Below are 18,276 nucleotides of genomic sequence, written 5' to 3'. Positions count from 1 at the left end.
ACTGATCCAATACATTATTTATTGAATCCAGTTATGGTCATGAATCCATGTTCATTAACACAAAGAGTCTAAATTATTAAAGCTCTCCAAAAGTGGAGAAGATACACTTTCATCAGTGAACCTGGAATGGATTTCTTGAAAGTCATTTACTATTTGCTATTTTCAGCTTCACTGATGAAAGTGTATCCTCTCCAGCCTTGAAGAGCTTTAAAAAATGCGGCCTAAAGTTCCAAATCCTTGTAATAGCCTTGTAAAGTGTCACTATCAAGCAGCATTCTTTAATACAATAATTCTCAGAAATGGGGATGAATTGGTATACATATCAGTGCCAAAGAACCTTTTCAGTGTGCAAATGTAGAAGCTTCTACAAATTTATGTGCTCCATGCTCTCTGCAGGAACACATAATTACAAGTTTAAAAGCTAAGCTGAAAAATAAAAGTAACACAAAGGTTGTTCAGCAAGCACCTGTATTCAGGGCCAACTTCAGTCCTGATCCAACACTAGAGTCCCTCCTGAAGTTCCTTTGCAAACATTGAATTTTTGAGGCAGACATCAGTCCCCTTTGGGGTATAGGCAATTTATCTTGGTTACAGTACAGTGTCTATTTTACCTCTATTTTAGGTAAAAGTTGGAAGAATCATGGTAAAAACATATAAAATTGACCACTATGTTTTCCTAATATATTATGTATTTTCAGCTCCCTCTTGCACCTTGACGAATGTTTAATCAGTCTGTTGCAACCCCATCCAAATATTGCCAAATGTATTTGCCATAATAGTTAAGGCTTTAATTTTGATTGAGAAATTCTGAGCTTTCGATATGAGTTATTTGTACTTAGTAATTGATGTCTTTTACTTACCGTCCATCTCTTTGGGCCGCTCCTCCTTCTGTGACGGTCTTAACGAATATTCCAAGTTTCTCCAGCCCTGTGTCAGCACCAACTCCCATTCCAATAATGCTAACACCAAGACCGTCTTCATCTGCAAAAGCAATTGCATAATAGCAGTTAGTATTTGATTTTATTATTCTAGAAGTAAAATATGATATAGAACAAAGAGTATAATTTGTAAAACTAAATTTTATTGATTACATTAGGTTTGTAAAGGATTTTTAATGTTGATAAAGAATAATAAAAGCTTGTTGGCTGAGACGGTCAGGATTGATGTTAGGCAAAGACCAAGGCCAAATTTCAAGCCAAAGTTTTTTTTGTTGTTGCGGAGAAAAGGTGGAGGGGTGTGCTGGCTGCATTACCTTTCTTGTATTTGTTCTTTTTTACTTTTATTTTTGCTTGCTAGTGTTAAAGATCCTGCTCTATGATAAAAAATAGCTAACTTGTCACACTGAACTTATAAAGGGTGGTGGTGGCAGAATCAATAAAAGTTTTAGCCCAAAACAAACCAAAGCAGTCGCCGCAGCCAAGGATCAAGGCATTTCAGACCCATAGTGAACCAGAGCATTCTGATGCAGGCCCAGCTTTTCCCATTTAAGTGAAATAGAACGGTCCAAAACCTATTTTTGCATGCAGCAGATTGTGACGTGATGGTTCACAAAAGAGACAAATCCTTTTGGCTGTGGAAAATTTGTGCAGTAGCATGCAAATGTGGTGCAATTTGCTCTTCCTGGGCATACAGAAGCCGTCTGCTGTGTGAAAGGGTTAAATGAGCTGCAATATATTACATTTTTCTTGGGTTTAGATACAAAAGAAACAAAGCATCAAATAAAATTGTCCATAAATCATAGGGCTCTATTTATAAAACAGGGAATCTAACATTCCCTCAAACACTCCCTGGTGGGATCCTTCTAGATCCAAGTGTTTAAATAGCAGTAATTGATTCCCACCAGGGAATGTTTATGTCAGGTTCCCTGTTTTATAAATGCAGCCCAAACCATTTTCCCTAAAACATACAAATATGATTTCTAGTCATTGCTGTGAATTACAAAAGGACAGTGCATAACATTCATGTTGGTGTTTAAGAGGTTAAAAACTGAACAAACACAAAAGGCAATTGGAATGTGACAACTGACTGGTGGTGATCAAATAATATTCAGGATTTAGAAAGATTATTTACTAAACAAGGAATAATGTGTGTAAAGCTGTGGCCTTGTCGAGTACAACATTGCCCTTTGTAGAGAGGATGCTTAGACTATAGAGTAATGCTCCTTATTAAATATCACTTTCTGCAGCTTGTTCTCCAGAATTGAGGCTATTAAGGAAACATTTATCACTGCTACACCGCTGCTTCATGCCATATTCACTGCTTGCTCATTCTCACTTCTGTGCTGGAAACCAAATGAAATTAGGGTTACACAAAGGGTAGCTAGTACGATATAAAGAGTAATAAAACCTTAAAACAATTCAAAATAATTTAAAGAATACAGTGTACCCCCCAGCCCTTTTAGGTGGGTGCACCACTACCGGCTGTTTTTGGGTGGTTACTGAATAGTTGGGTCACAATACAGGGGCTTCTGCTCATCTACAGCTTCTTTCCACCCAGCTTCAAAACAATTCTGAGGAGAACAGCTTTTTCCTCCCTCAATTTCACCAGTTTTCAAGAAATATCTTCAGATCAAAGTCAAGTTTGTAAAACACCAGCCAGCCAAGAGAAATTTGGCCACCATGGTGGTCCCCTATCACCCACAACTGTAGGTTCTATATCACATTATACATATATATATATATATATATATATATATATAAATCATGGGGTAATCCAATTATTGCTGAAGAATGATGACTGCTACACAACATATATTTAAGATCCCCTGATCCCCTGCAGCTTCTTAATAAACCCAAGCATGACATATCTTCCTACCTGCCAACCATGTGAGATCTGTGAACACAATTTTCCCATTGACTGTACCACAGACCCAGCAGGTACACAAAATTTGGTTCATCTATCTGCAAGCCCTCAAATGTGTTTCTTATTCTTTCTTGTGTGGATTGTTACATCAGCAGATGAACTTGCATCAGTTTGCTACAGTAAACACTTCTGCAGAACCCCATACCAATCTTCTAAGGTGAAAATAACATCTTTTTGATCATATACATACGCAATGGAGCTACCTGCCACCCTACCACACCTTAGTTATGCCGACTATAAAGATATAAAACAATGTTTTTCCACCACTACTTTTTCTTTTTTTTTACTTAATAATAATTGCAATGAGTTAGAGTTAGAGGCTTAGGGCAGTATAATATTTTTTGTAACTGGAGTATATTTCAGACAACAAAAGAGCAACAGAAGGGAAAATGAGGGACAGCAGAATCTGGTTCCAAAAGAAAAGGTATTCTATTGAATTAGGGGCATTTGGTAAGCTATGAAAATTACTGCAATATTAATAGGCAGGGATGTTTAACCAAGGTTCCTCCAGAGGTTGCTCAATTGGTTGAGCAATTTCTGCCTCTCAGGTCAGTTTACCTGACATCAATAATTATTTTGGCTATCAGTAAGGCCGACATTCTTCCCAATGGCCAGCAATGTAACAGGAATTCTTTCTGTTAGGGATCCCATTGCCAGTATACTATGAACCTGACAAATCCAACAAAAAATACCTTGATTATACCCCAGGTAATAAAATCACATCAGCCAAGGAATAGCCATGGCATTTACACTGAATTGCACAAACAAACCCAAAATATACAATTTATGTCCAAAAGCTTGGAAAAAACAACTATCACACCTTAATGAACATGTTTGCCATCCCAATCCAAAATAATAAGCAGTAATATAGAGTTGGCCACCCTTTGCTGCTATAACATCCTCCACTCCACTGAGAAGGCTTTCCATTGGATTTTGAGTGATTCTTTGTTCGTTCAGCCAACAGAGCATTTGTAGTCAGCTGTAGTTGTTAGATGAGAAGACCTTGCCTTGGTGTTCCAATTCATGCCAGGTGTTCCGTAGGGTTTACATCAGAGCACTGTATAGGCCACTTAAGTTTCTCTACAACAAGGTCACCAAGCCATATCTTCATGGAGCTGGATTTGTGCACAGTGTGGCTTCAGTTATGCTGATATACAAAAAAGGGTCTTCCCAAGTTATTACTACAGAGCTGTGCAAAATCGTCCATAATGTCCTTGTATGCTGTAACATTTACAGTAATCTTCTGTACTGTACTGTTGACCATACAGTGCACAAACATCAAAACTAGCCAGCAGAGGTCACTGTCAGGCTTTATAAATAACTTGTAATATAACCCCATTATAATTATACACAGAGAGAGATGAAGTAGACAAGCTGTAGGGAAGAACACTAGACCAGCAAATCCTTTACTCCATGGAGCGTGTGATCGATGAACTGGTACCTCGGGCCAGGCAGATACATGGAAGGAAGCTCAAGGTCAAATAGGGAACAAACTGCAGGATCCGGCTGCCCTTTATACTCTGACATTACCGGCGACCGGCACCTGACACTTGTGTTTGACTATTACTAACATCAGCCAGATAAAGCAGGATCCCTATTAAAGAAAAACTCTGACCAAACACAACCTTTAGCAGAAACTACAAATGAAGAAAGCTGTGTGGGTCTGTTCTTTTATTTCTGGTTACAAAATTATTAATAAAAAAAAAAATTTATGTTCCAATAAAGTGGAAATGAACTAAAAAAATAAACTTTGATATAGTATAGGAAACATTTGGAAATGTTAATTGTGTCTACGCAGTACCTTGTTATTAAATACATTTTGTTATGAGTGTGTCCTAAAAATTTGCTACATGTTTTTCCAATATGCGAGTGTGCCTGGGAATTCTTGCTTAGTAATCTCATAGCTGTAGTATGAGATCTCCGATATTGCTGTTCCTGACTATTAGTTTTATGAAATATGAAGAGTGAAATTTGGTGGTGTCACTATTGTGCTGCTCACTGTTGTCCTTGCTAGAGGCTCTGATATGGGGAAGCAAAGCCCTGCCTCTACCAATCTCCAAACAGGGACACAGTTTACAACTGGGGTAAACAAAAGGAGGTGCAAAGTGTGCTGCTGTACTCCCACCTTCGCCTATACCAGTCACAAGGGGCCCCAAGTCAGTTCTGCACAGGGGCCCACTGTTGGACACATTCACCACTGGTTCAATGGGGAATTATCAGTTGCAGTAAAACCACAGGTAAGACTGGTAACTAATAATTTGCCCCCCCCCCCCCCCTGTTTTGAACCAAGCCACGAGAGTTCAGCACCATTAAATTTTGAGTCACCAACAGGTAATACAGGGAAAGCCTTGCTTTTATGGGTTCCACCTAATTTGTGGTCACAGCACATAATACAATGCAAAGAAAAAAATATTCAACCCCATCCCCTTCCTTTAGCTGCTAGCTGAGGTCTTTTTGTTGGGACCTAATGCTGACCCCCAAGGTATCCTGAGGTTACTAAATTACTATAACATTGCACCACATTGTTAAAATTAAACTTATTAAGGGTCATATGCACTTTCGAAGCACTTTATCTTTTTCAATACATTTAAAAAAACACTAACTATATATTTTTGTGTGTTTTTAGGCTGCCATTCAATACCCCACTGGTTTCCTTTTCCATGCATTAAGCTCTGAATGCTTTATCACTGCACTCTGTGAACATTTTTGCATCCCTATGGATATAAATCAGTAATAGCTCACCATGCATCCTTTAAACCTACTAACATCAGTGTAGTGCAAACTGCATAAATTTTAATTGAATAATTGATTTTGATATTTGTCATTTTAAGGAGACCAAGATCAAATGGTCTCTCCACCATAGATAAGGGCATTATTCAGATCCTCAAGGAGGTTCTAATTCTATTCTCTATTATATGCATCCGAATGCTACACTGCGCAATATTGGTCTTTATGGGGGCATATACCGGTACTTTCCTGTAAGCATGTTCACAGTTTTTGACAGCATAGAACAAAGCAATAGAGATCTCCCACTGTTGACCCTCACTCTCCCAATCTGATCAATGCAGCGCAGAGATTGGAGGAAGTCAATATGAAAACAGAAGTAGAAGTAGTAACAGTAGTAGTTTGCAAAAAAAATGTTATTTTTGAATGCATAACTGAATTAAAACTGAGTTCACATTCGCATTTCAATCAGCTGGATGAAAAGCACACCTTTTTCTAGATCCACGGGGAATATATCCAGCTTTTCCACTCGCTTCTCCAGTTCATATTCCGCAGAAGCCGCTACTGGGTCGACTTCATCGTTCCGCCGGTCATAGTCTTCGTTGGAGTATGTGTTGAACACCTGATGAAAGAAAACAGATTTTTACTTGAAACATCTGAAAGTCATTTGCATCGTATCAAAGTGGCAGCATGGATTGATGACATCATTGTCCCTGGAGACCCCGGATATGAGTTGCTGCAACAATTAGACAACACATCAGTGTGCCTGCATGCTGGGGAGAATTCCAAGAAGGGGTCACACTATTCCACTGAAAACTGGTGTTTATTTTAAAGGTGCAGTCCATCCAAAAGGAACTGGAGAGGTAAACCACCTGACTGTTTCTTACATCTGTTGTGGATTTTATTGGTGTGCTGAATTCCTGGGTCTACCTGCAGCCAGTGCCTAATATAAGGGGTTATCATTTTCCTGGAACATTTTACTGTGGTATTTACCACCCCCTAGGTGCCTAGGCGCTGTAACAGGTTGTTATTGTTGGCTTTTTCAGCCATTTGCAGGTGACTGCAAAAACCTAACAGTGAGGTTCCTTTTTTATTTATTTTTTATTTTATTTTCTTTGTAAGCTGAAAGACTGCTAGCAAACGTTTGCACAACCCATTTTGAGTGTTTGCATGCAGCACCAATTCAAGTGTATGGAGGTGATAGAGGCAGCAAATCACCCCTGGGTGTGTAGCACCCAAAAAACACACAACAATGTTGCTGCCTTCTACTGGCAGGGGTGCAGTCGTAAAAAAAGATGAGTAGGCATGGTACTGTCTATGGCGTGTGCGCATGCGCACTATTGTTATGTAAACGTGCCTGCCTCACTACACCCCTGCCTATGTGTCACTCAAAGGGGAAGGAACTTCCCCAGAGTGACGTCATGATACCAGAACCGGCCCACTCTCCTATCCCAGGTCTGAGCCTACGATGGGAGAGTGGGCTGGTTGTGTTCAGAGAGACAACTCGCCCACCACCCTGAGCCTGAAATTCCATACGGGAGACATGGTCCGCGGGTCTGACTGGTGCTCCCCCCCAGCGGGGTCCTTCTCCTGACCCTGAGGGGAGGGGGGTTGAAACCCGCAGGAGCCGTGGACCACCAAAGAATTCTTTGAAAAATAAGAGTGGGCATGCATGCCCATTCATGAAAAAAGTGTGTTCCCACCCCTGCCCGCCCCACTACACCCCTGCTAACCCCCCATCAAATAAAGGATAAAATCTGACCTATTTAGTCTAATGTTATTCATTTATGGCCAGGAAATTGGAGCAGCATAACTGCATACAAAAACAACTAATCTGATCTTAGCCTTAGATAGGTGTGGGCAACCAAACTCCCAGATGGACAGACACAGGAGTCAGGGGTTAGGACCAGAAACATTCAATATAAGAACCCTGTGAATGGCAATATACACACATCACATGATTCTCATCCCCAGCAAATGGGCTTGCTCGTCTAGGGTAAGAATCCTAATGTCATTCATAGATTCTTCCTGATGGATCTGTGAGCGACTAACAACAAACAACCACAATAGGAGTAAAGAGAGGCGAACATAGCAGGGTGCCGCTCACTCGTCCTCCCTCCTGCCCTCTTCATAGGACAGAATGGTGCTGTGTGTACATCACTTGTCAATTCATTCTTCATTCCTTGATGACAATAATCATGAAAGGTAATTTCAAGCAATAAAATAATTGAGCGTATGTATGCAGCCTTAGTAACCCAACTCCAGCTATCTATTATCAATGTGATTTTTACATTTAACTTGCTCTACATTTTTTATTAAATGTGCTTTATTTACAAATGTATACTTTTTCCTAAAAATGGGAATATAATATTATCATTTGGATTTATTTACTAAAAGAGTTTAGGCTGTTCACATAGAAAAATGAATGATTCATCTGCAAGGGATAATTCACTTAGTTTAGTGAATCAGCCATTCAATCATGTGGTTTTATTAATGCAGCTTCCCTGCTTGTTGGAAAAGATGAAAATGTTGATTCTCTGCCAAATAAAAAGACTGAAGGTAATGAATCTGACACTGTACTATATATATTATCTGCTTTCCTGAAGTGTTTCTTTAAAAAGACTAGAAAGTCCCTTCGATAAAAGAAGAGTTATTTTTTGCACAATAAACCTATTTGTACGACGACATAAAAGGATTCTGGAATAATTGGATAAGCTGATTCCGGTGAGGATCTTTCGATAATTTTTTTTTCGTCTTGGCAGTAAAGGCTAGAGAGGCTTTAGGTAACAGGCAGAGCCTGCCAAGTCTTCTTGCTGGGTACAGTCCAATCTGTCAGATGGTTTCCTATAAAATGCATCTAAAGTGCTTTCTGCCAAACATTAATATTCATTTATAGCAACACAGAGCCCAGGGGGACATCTCATTAAGCCATAGATGGGACTTCGGGTTGCTCTATTCTGTAACACCCATCTGAAGCCACCATGATATTATTTAAAGGGCACCTCCACCTTGTAGAGTCATCATCCCTACTTTGCTGTAGGATTTCTAATTTCTTAGCTTTCCAACATATCTATTGGTTTGATTATTTTATTGTGGATGGGGACGTTCTGTACAGGAACAGGGCAGATTATTAGTGATTCCAAATGTACTGTGAAAATAACCTAAAATTTTCCTATATAATGAATCTAAACCCATGGACAAAATGCCATACCAGGCTTACAGTTTGATTTTTTTTTACAGTCTTTCTTTATTTTATACCTGGTGATCCTGCAAGTAACGCAGATCCTGCTCCCCTTGCAAGGGATATTTCACTTAGCTTAATGAATGAGAAGAAGCTTTGCTGACTTTAACCCTCCAATCATGTGCAAGGAAAAGTGCTGTTTTGTTTTAAATTACCATGCATATGATTGGGTATTTTTTGCAAGATGAACTGTCACCACAATCAAGGCTTAGTGACCTATTACCTGCGGAGTGATAATTGACCTAAACAGTCGAAATTTCTTTAGCAAATCACTCTCATTGGGGCTGATTTATTAAAGCTCTCCAAGGCTGGAGAAGATAGGCTTTCATTAGTGAAGCTGGGTAATCCAGCAAACCTTGAATGGATCTCTTCACAGTTATTTGGTATTTATTAGAAAATATATTCAATCCTGGACCAGATTCTTTCCAGGTTTGCTGGATCACCCACCTTCACTGACGAAAGTGTATCATCTCCTGCCTTGGAGAGGTTTAATAAATCGGGGCCATTGCATCTATTGGGGAAACCTCCAAATTTATCTTACAGAAAGAAAAGTTTTTTTTGTAAATAGCATGGCTCCTTGAGACTCGAAAGTAGGAAAAAATAAGCTCCGTGATATAAGCTACTGATCACCTTCAGGTTTCATTTTAGATGAACTAAGAGCAAGTCATCAACTTTTGTACCATTTAACCAGTTCACACCTTGACTAAAGCCCAGGTTTGATAATCATCATGTATATTGGGTCCCCTTACATGGTTCATCGACCGTCAGGGCACATTAATGATCAGTCAAGGAATGACCGCTGTTCACTCCTATGGAAGAGAGCAAAGCAGGGTCCTCCTCACTCCTCTCCATATTGTTGTAGTGTGTGTACAGCACTTGTTCATTCATCTTTTACTAGAAAAGATCATGAAAGATCACAATTCTTTGATATTTATCTTATAGCTTTTCTTCTGCTGAAATAAAAGGGAGATCTGCAAATGCCATTTCAGTAACCTTTTATCTGTAATCAGTTAGGTAAATGTTATGGTTTCATGTTTTTTTATGAAGTATGTGGTATTTAACTGGTACTATATTGACAAAATGAATTGCATATATAATCAGTTTTCTTGGGGTCGCCGCAATTAAAGATGAACAGTGCCGGCCATTAGAGATCTCTTTAGGGTCTGATCATTTGATCAAGGACATTACAAGAACTCTAAAACAAGTCATTTTTTCTTCATCTTTCTTCAACTGTTTCATGTATTGGGGAATTTTTAGAACCCGTAATGGGTTTTTATTCCTCCTGATTGGAAGATTTACTCCAAAATAACTAGTGACAGAAGTACAGCACACAGGTAACCATAAAACAAAGGTTCACCTATGAACCTCATGCCTTGCCGCTGATCTGACAGAGCAATTTCCAAGGACAGTAGGAAGAACACACCGAACACGATAAGTTTTTACAAGCCTCACATTTATGTTGCTGTAAATAACATTTCTTGATATGCACATTGCTGTTCAATTCTATGGAGGAGAATGAAAGGTACACTTTTCCTTCGTCCTAAATAGGCAATGACAACTGTTATCCTTGCTTGATCATTCAGCTATCAGCTTCAGTGGATTGCTATAACATGTTGGGGGACCGCTATACATATGCTAGATTTTCACCTGAGATGATCCCAATCATTCGTCATTGATGACAGGTATCCACCATTTGTTTGTTGCTTTATTCTATGGGGAGGTGAAGGGGAACTATAGAGCAGGAGGTGCCATGCTGCGTCCTCCCCATAGTAAACAATAGCTTCCATTAGCAGTTTGACATTTAGCAATCCAGCACAGCATAGGGAACCATTGTTCTAATATTAGATCATGAACGATCGTCACCAGTGACGCAAATCCAGCGCCTGTATAGGACTGTACTGGCCCCCTTGATCTCAGGTAAATTTTTTCTCCCTAGGTTCCTCGTCGTCTTTCTTGCTATGAGGCCGATGGGAACTTCACATCTATAAAAATGCCTAAAGGCAGCTAAAAGATAAACCAGCTACAAACTCATCCAAATAATCAGAACATCGCCAGCGACTCGTGTAATGAAACGACCTTCACAAACACTCAATGATTTTCAATGCTGAGCCGTCACTCACTTGTATTGTTCTTAGTGATGGTATAAACCGGCATTTGGCATTCCAGGATAATGAAATGTAGCATTGGGCATTGCAGGGATTATCTGGCTGATAAAGCTCCCAAACAATGCAATAACTCTGTTTCTTTGAAAGTGACAGGCAATAAAAAGTACAATGGACAGGCACGTGAGAAATGAAAGGTGGAAACAGGCAACCTGTGGCACAGAAGCTTGTAACCAAACTTGAAATGGTTACAAGCTTCTTCTGACATTCAACCTGTTCTATGAGTAAAAGGAACGTAAAGGCAGAGAAATGGTTAAAGTTCATGCAAATCCTAACAGCAAACATCTCTTATTAGCTAAACCATTGAATAGGTAAAAACAATAATATTAATTATATATACAACTAAAACGGTTTTGTTCTTTTTGCTTGATAATTTCAAAAACACCTTGGTTGTTTTTTGAAAATGTATCTTTTGGGTTCTGCCGTACATAGCTCAAGCATTGATCCGTTCTCCTTCATGAACTGTAGGAAGCCTCCATTTATTAATGGGGAGCATTGGATGGGCTCTGTAGTCCAAATCAGTAGTCAGCAGCCAAGGTTGACCAATATGATCTTCCATTAATACAATACAGTTAGTACTAATTGTTTCATCCTAGGACAAGAAATGTGGCACTGGTTGGATCATCAGGGCAGAATGAAAGGAAAAAAAAGAACAAAAGAAAAGTAGAGCAGCCACTACATCTATGAACTTGTAAGCTGCAGTGCATTACATTTCTATTCTTGGGTTTAGATTCTCCTTAAAGGGGATCAGTCACTGCTTTCAGGATATTTACTGCAAGGTGTGCTAGCTGGAAACCAAAGTTACCTGCACAGCGCTGAACGTAGGGCAACCCAAAATAGCTTTTTCCTGACACTAAAAAAAAAGTTATAATTTTTTTTTTCAAGTGGGCTGACAGATCAGCCACTGCTGCAGCCTCTCATCTTGTGACTGGCTACAATATTACAATGTTGCAGTCTGATCACTAGGGGAAAAAAGACTGAGGAATTGGTTCCTCCTGCTTGCAGCTGACTGGTTACATCATATCTGGGGTCTATATGTCCGGGTTGTGTCATCTCTGTACTGGCATCTCAATACATGAAATAGTTGCTGACCCTTGATGATGTCATAACAAAGATGACCCTAGTCGTCTAGAGAGAAAACCATTGTCAAGGGGAATACTCGAGTTCAGTGTTTCTCAAACATTTTAACATGGGGGAACCCTTGAATTAACTTTCAGGTCTTCAGGGATCCCTTTATATAATTACTATATCTACAGCTCACAGTACATTAGTATCATGGTCAGTGTGAAGAATGTCACCATTACAGCCAAAAAGTTCATTGGTATCTATCAAACTGACTTGGGAGTGTTGCACTTTAATATTAATTATAATACAACAACTTAACATAATAAAAAAAATCTGATTTTAGGTTCACTTTAAATAATGGCATTTCCCTGGAATTCAGGTTGGAAGTGAAATGAAGAATGTTGCATGTATGGATGAGCACTGTCATGGGACCCGTCATCTCGAAGGTCCAGGAGATGCTGCATGCTGAGCAATTGATCCAAATTACATAACGCAGCCCTATGACTTTAAGAAAGATGTCCTCTGAGGCTGAGGATGCCACAACATGACATGACATGGCTATGTTCCAGGTCTCTGCAAGACGAATACTGACATAATTAACTTGACATTACTATCATCGCCATGAACCTTTCACTCTTCTCATCGGCATCTCCTCTGAAGGTCCTTACAGACTTTCTTTGGGTGAAAGATTTTTTTGAAAATGTCAGCTCAGCACATTTTTACCTGTGGTGCTTGTTTATTAGATAAGATCACATTAATAAAACATTCCCTTACCCTACTTTTCCCTAACACTGACTTAACCTGACCCTGCACCCCCTCCACAGTTGCATCCCTACCAAGACCTTAAGAGTTGAGGTATTGCAAACAACAGCCCCATAGACTTCTATAGGGCTCCTCTGCCTTCATCTACCTCCTGGATAAAGAGTCTATGGAAGTCTATGGTGCTGTATCGCTCAGGTGTGGACAGGAGGGGTATGAAAACACAGAAGTGCAGAATTTTGGATCTCAGGAAGTTCTTGACTGTGGTGGAGTAGGGTGGGTTAAGTCATTGTAAGGTGTGGGAAAAGATAAGGATATATTTTAATAAAGTGCACTTATCCTTTAAACCCCTTCTACCCAAATTATTTATTTTTAGGACCCACAGGTCCAGTGAATGTGGTGAATCTCACAATTTGCACCAATTTTAACTAGCCAACCTTCTGATCATTTAAAAGAGATTTCAAAACCCATCTTTTCAAACTTGCCTACCCGTCTTCTCTTGTCTCTTAAAACCCTCACTACTTCCCATCACTCCATATCTCCCCTCCTATTGTGTGAGACTTCCCCCACTTCTTAGATTGTAAGCTCTTCTGGGCAGGGTCCACTCCTTCTCCTGTGTCACTGTCTGTATCTGTAATTTGCAACCCCTATTTATTGTACAGCGCTGTGTAATGTGTTGGCGCTAAATAAATCCTGTTTATTAATAATAATAATATTAATAATCTGTAGATTTCAAATTTGTCCTATCTATGGAGAATGAAGATCTATACCATCCGCAGTGGTTTGTGAACTGTGCAGGTAAACCTGAATGAATATATATACATCATCAACATAAAAATGTGCAGGTAAAAACATAAAAATCAAGCACTTATTTGAAGCATTTTTCCATTCTCTAAAGATTTTTTTATCTACTTGCTAAATGCCGCTGAACTTGCTAGAACATTTGACTTTATTAGGAAGAGTTTGTTCCTAGGCCCAGACCCTTTTTCTCTGCAGGTATTTCTGTGCAGCAGACTCAGTTTGTCAACTCAAATGTTGTCAATTTCTAGCAGATCAATAGGCATTTTTCTGCACCTACAACATTTTAGTAGACAGACTATGGGGAGATGGGGAGATGTACAGAAATATGAGTTTTCTTTTGCCCTGGTACTCTGATAGAACAACATCACAAAATGCCACAATTACAAATACAAGCAACACTATTTTAATAATAATAAAAATTACAGATGACCAGGATTGCTGCTAATAGAAAAACAATAAACTGCAGTCATCATAACCAACTGTGCCCCAAATAATTACCAGTATTCCCCCAGGACCTCATACTGAGCATAAAACCCGAGTACACCACCTAGGCTGATAATGTGACATGACAGGGGCTGTTCTGATCTTATTATTGCTGGTTACATTCACTTCCAGGCTTCATGGACCTTAATGAGGGCCTTGTGTCATCTAAGATAAATGTGGTTTCATGTCGTAGACTTCGCTGTGTGCAGAGGGTGATTTTTATAGAACACAACCGCCGAGATACACAACTGCTGCTCCCCCAGATGGAAGGAAAGGAAGACAGAAGTATTAGTGGATTGAGAAACAGATAGATAGATAGATAGATAGATAGATAGATAGATAGATAGATAGATAGATAGATAATTATTATTATTAAACAGGATTTATATAGCGCCAACATATTACGCAGCGCTGTACATTAAATAGGGATTGCAAATGACAGACTAATACAGACAGTTATACAAGAGGAGAGAACCCTGTCCCGAAGAGCTTACAATCTAGTAGATAGATAGATAGATAGATAGATAGATAGAGGGATAGATAGATAGATAGATAGATAGATAGATAGATAGATAGATAGAGGGATAGATAGATAGATAGATTTGCAAGAATGATTAATTATTGATAAAACTGCAGATAGATAGGTAGATAGATAGATAGATAGATAGATAGATAGATAGATAGATTTGCAAGAACAATTTTTTATTGATAAAACTGCAGATGGATAGGTAGATAGATAAATAGGTGATTGGAATGGCCAAGTCCTGACCTCAATCCGATAGAAATGTTGTGGAAAAACCTAAAGCGAGCTGTTCAAGGAATGAAACCTACCAACATCCAAGAGCTCAAGCTGTTCTGTACGGAGGAATGGGCTAAAATTCCTCCAAGGCAGGACAGATTAACAGTTACTTCAAAGGTTTAGTTGTCGTTATTGCTCTACAAAGGGGTCACTCCAATTACTTTAGACTCGTGCTTCATATGTTTAATTAGGTTTTCTTCATCTACTTTTAGGATTTATTAATGTTTTAAATCCCATTTATTTAAAACATTTTAAAGGGTCCACAAACTTTCAAGCATCACTGTAGCTAGGTAGACAGATAGATAATTGGTAGTCAGAATTTTAGATAGATTGGAAGACAGATATATATAGAGATAGATAGACGGACGGTCGGTAGATAATTAGATAGATAGATAGGTAGATAGATAATTCAGACATACACAACAGACAGAAATAAAGACAGAATATATATGACCATATCATAGATAAACAATAAATAAATATAGATGAGATAAGTTTCCATTACATAAAGCAATAAACTGAGCTGAAGCAGTAAGCACTATAAAATCAATATCAGTAAATGTCTACAACAGATCTAGAAAGGTAGCAGAAAATTGAATAAAAATGTATTGATTTATGTCTCCTAGTTGCTCTCTCGCTTTACTGCTTACTTGCTATTCCTATAGTCATGACCTGTGGCTATATGTGCGCTCAGTAACTGGGAATGAACTCTCAAAACACTTTCACCTTCGTTTTGTATCCATCAATGTCAATTCATCAGTATGGCTCAGCCACACGCAGGTAAAGTAGACCAAGGTACTGTAGATAAGTGTTTCTCAACAAGGGTTCCTCCAGAGGTTGCTGGGGGTTCTTTGGGCAATGAGCAGTTTGTGCTTCTTGGCTCTGTTACCAGTGACACCAATGATCTTTTTGGCTATCTGTAGGGGTGACATTCTTCCCAATGACCAGCAATGTAAGAGGAATTCTTCCCACCGACCACCACACTAGTGTACTGTGATCTGTGGATATAGTAACTATAGCCGGGGTTCCCTGAAGACCTGAAAGTTACTCCAATTTAAAACAGTTTACAGCATACTGTAAAATGTATATATATATATATATATATATATACATATATATATATATATATATATATTTATAATATACAAACAAATCATCAACCATGTAACTGATCTTTGAGGTGTTTGCAAAGATACCAGACATTTGTCAGTGAGGTGTCATGCACAATGCACATCAATGGGAGGTATCTACAGTCAACACCATGACAATAAATAAAATGAACACAAAGCACAAAATAAAACAATGACTGATCTGATTGGTATAACACACAAGGTTATATATACAGTATATATATATATATATATATATATATATATATTTATATATATATATATATATGGGATGGTTGTTTATCATGTAAAAAATCAGCTAAACATTCTACAAAGATTTAATACAAGATGACATGACATTCGGTCAGTTTGCAAATTGCACATGAAACAAATCCCACCTAACCAGCTCTTATCAATACCTGTCTGTACAGCAAGGTCACTGGAAAAGGTTCATTGATTGGTATTGAAGTTAATGCAGCTGCCAGGGGACCCATAACTGAAGGATTGCTAGAAATCTGGGAATATTGTTACATTGGATTATACCATAAACAAATATTGTTTTGTAAAAGATCCCATACCATCAGACCAAAGAAGACAGCTCATGTTGGTCTTGTTGTAAAGTTTGTTTCTTTCTTTTAATTAGATGAAAACTCTGTTAGGTTTGTATAGATTACATAAGAGATTGGTTGTATATCATTATAACAATGTGTCAGACATTAAACATGAAGGAAAATCAATGGCTTACGTCTCCTGTTATGATTAATAAAGCAAATCTAAGGGGAAGGAGAGACAAAAGAGCAAGGACACTTACAGAGAGCTAATATTATGTCACTTCCATATGTACACTACCAATAGTAGAGGTGACAGCATGCAAGCCCAATACCTTGGCCCCTTTAATGACCGCCCAGCAATGGCCATTCCCATATTTCTTTGCTGACTGGTTAACTTTTAATCTATATCCACAACATCCTTCACATCCAGGAGGAAAGCAAATTCAAATAGGAAATACAGCCAGGTTGGCGCTACAATGTTGTTAAGAAATATGGCTCTGGCTTTGCTTCCAATTGAAGAAAGAATCATAGATGATAAAAATAGAGAACGGTCATGTAGAGAAGCCCCAGGCTGCTCTGTACACAGAAGAATTGATGAGATCTCTGTTTGCTGCAGAACAGCACAGAAAACAAAACATTCCCTGCTGTAGATAAGAATCTACACTGTACATATAACAAGACCGTAGAGAGGAAACAACAACTATGGATTTGTGGCTAAAAATTGTGGGAAAAAAAACACCACAAATAATTTTTCATTAATCTCTGTATCTATAAGCATTGTGAATTTTTAATTTTTGAGGTCTATTGACACCCAATGTGCTGTGATGCCCAATGCATTCCTCATAACTTATCTAATTACCTTTTTTAATACTAATGTGTTTTGTTGATATATACCGAAAGAAAATAGGAAATTTTGCTGCTTTGTGCAGTATGTGCCAGTGCTATCCCAACAAGCCATTATGCATACATTTATATACATATATCACTATAACATGCACATGGGGTTCAGTTTATTTCATGCACAAGGATTACAAACGAGCAGGTAAATCTGTTGTATTGCAGAAAGGACAGAGACTGAATCTTTAGGCAAATTATAACACAGATATTAAATTTTTTTCTCTTTCTTTATTTGTTTCTGCACCACCAGAATTTGGGCAGACTGGCAGTCTCTAATAGGAACAAGAGCAGATGTTTCTAACCTGTTAGAAACTGTGTAAAGCAAACTTTAGAAAGTTTGTTGTGTTCTTTAAGAATATTTGAGAATGAATAACTTCACATTAAAAGCAGCAGGAGAGGTCAGGGATGGTTTGTGTTATGTTGTCATCTTGTTATGAATACATCAATAGTTTAAAGCTGAACTTTAATAACCTTATGACTCCCTTTCCCTATCACCCGTAAATTGTATTTAAAAAAAAGTTATACTTACTTTCGTACAAAAATGTGCACATAATAACAACAATGTCATCATTATCAGTGGCCACATTTAGAACTGCAGCTCTCCCCACACATCACATCTTTCACATTTGCTGAGCTTTCATCCACATATGCCACTATTGATTTAGGCTTCAAGCAGCTACCATATATACTCAAGTATAAACCTAGACCTTCCCTCAAAATGCCATTAGATAAATTAATCTTGGTTTATATTTTATTAATTTCTGAATCACATGCAAGAAAATAAAAAGAAGGGGATTTTTCTTTGCACATGACTGGACAGTTG

General features: G+C 38.4%; 1 protein-coding gene across 5 annotated transcripts in view; it reads right to left on the bottom strand.

The window, feature by feature from the left end:
• The window catches only part of PPP1R9A (protein phosphatase 1 regulatory subunit 9A), a 130,588-nt gene that overhangs the window by 46,945 nt on the left and 65,367 nt on the right, over positions 1–18,276 (bottom strand). For all 5 annotated transcript variants that reach the window (XM_072412890.1, XM_072412892.1, XM_072412894.1 and 2 more), the window contains exons 3-4: positions 6,076–6,208; positions 861–981 (exon numbers count right to left, since the gene is read on the bottom strand). In XM_072412890.1, the coding sequence (XP_072268991.1) occupies positions 861–981; positions 6,076–6,208 (254 nt within the window). The remainder of the gene's footprint in view (positions 1–860; positions 982–6,075; positions 6,209–18,276) is intronic.

The sequence above is a fragment of the Pyxicephalus adspersus genome, chromosome 5 (assembly GCF_032062135.1).
Source record: "Pyxicephalus adspersus chromosome 5, UCB_Pads_2.0, whole genome shotgun sequence".
Taxonomy (NCBI): domain Eukaryota; kingdom Metazoa; phylum Chordata; class Amphibia; order Anura; family Pyxicephalidae; genus Pyxicephalus; species Pyxicephalus adspersus.
This window is presented reverse-complemented; position numbering and strand designations above follow the sequence as displayed.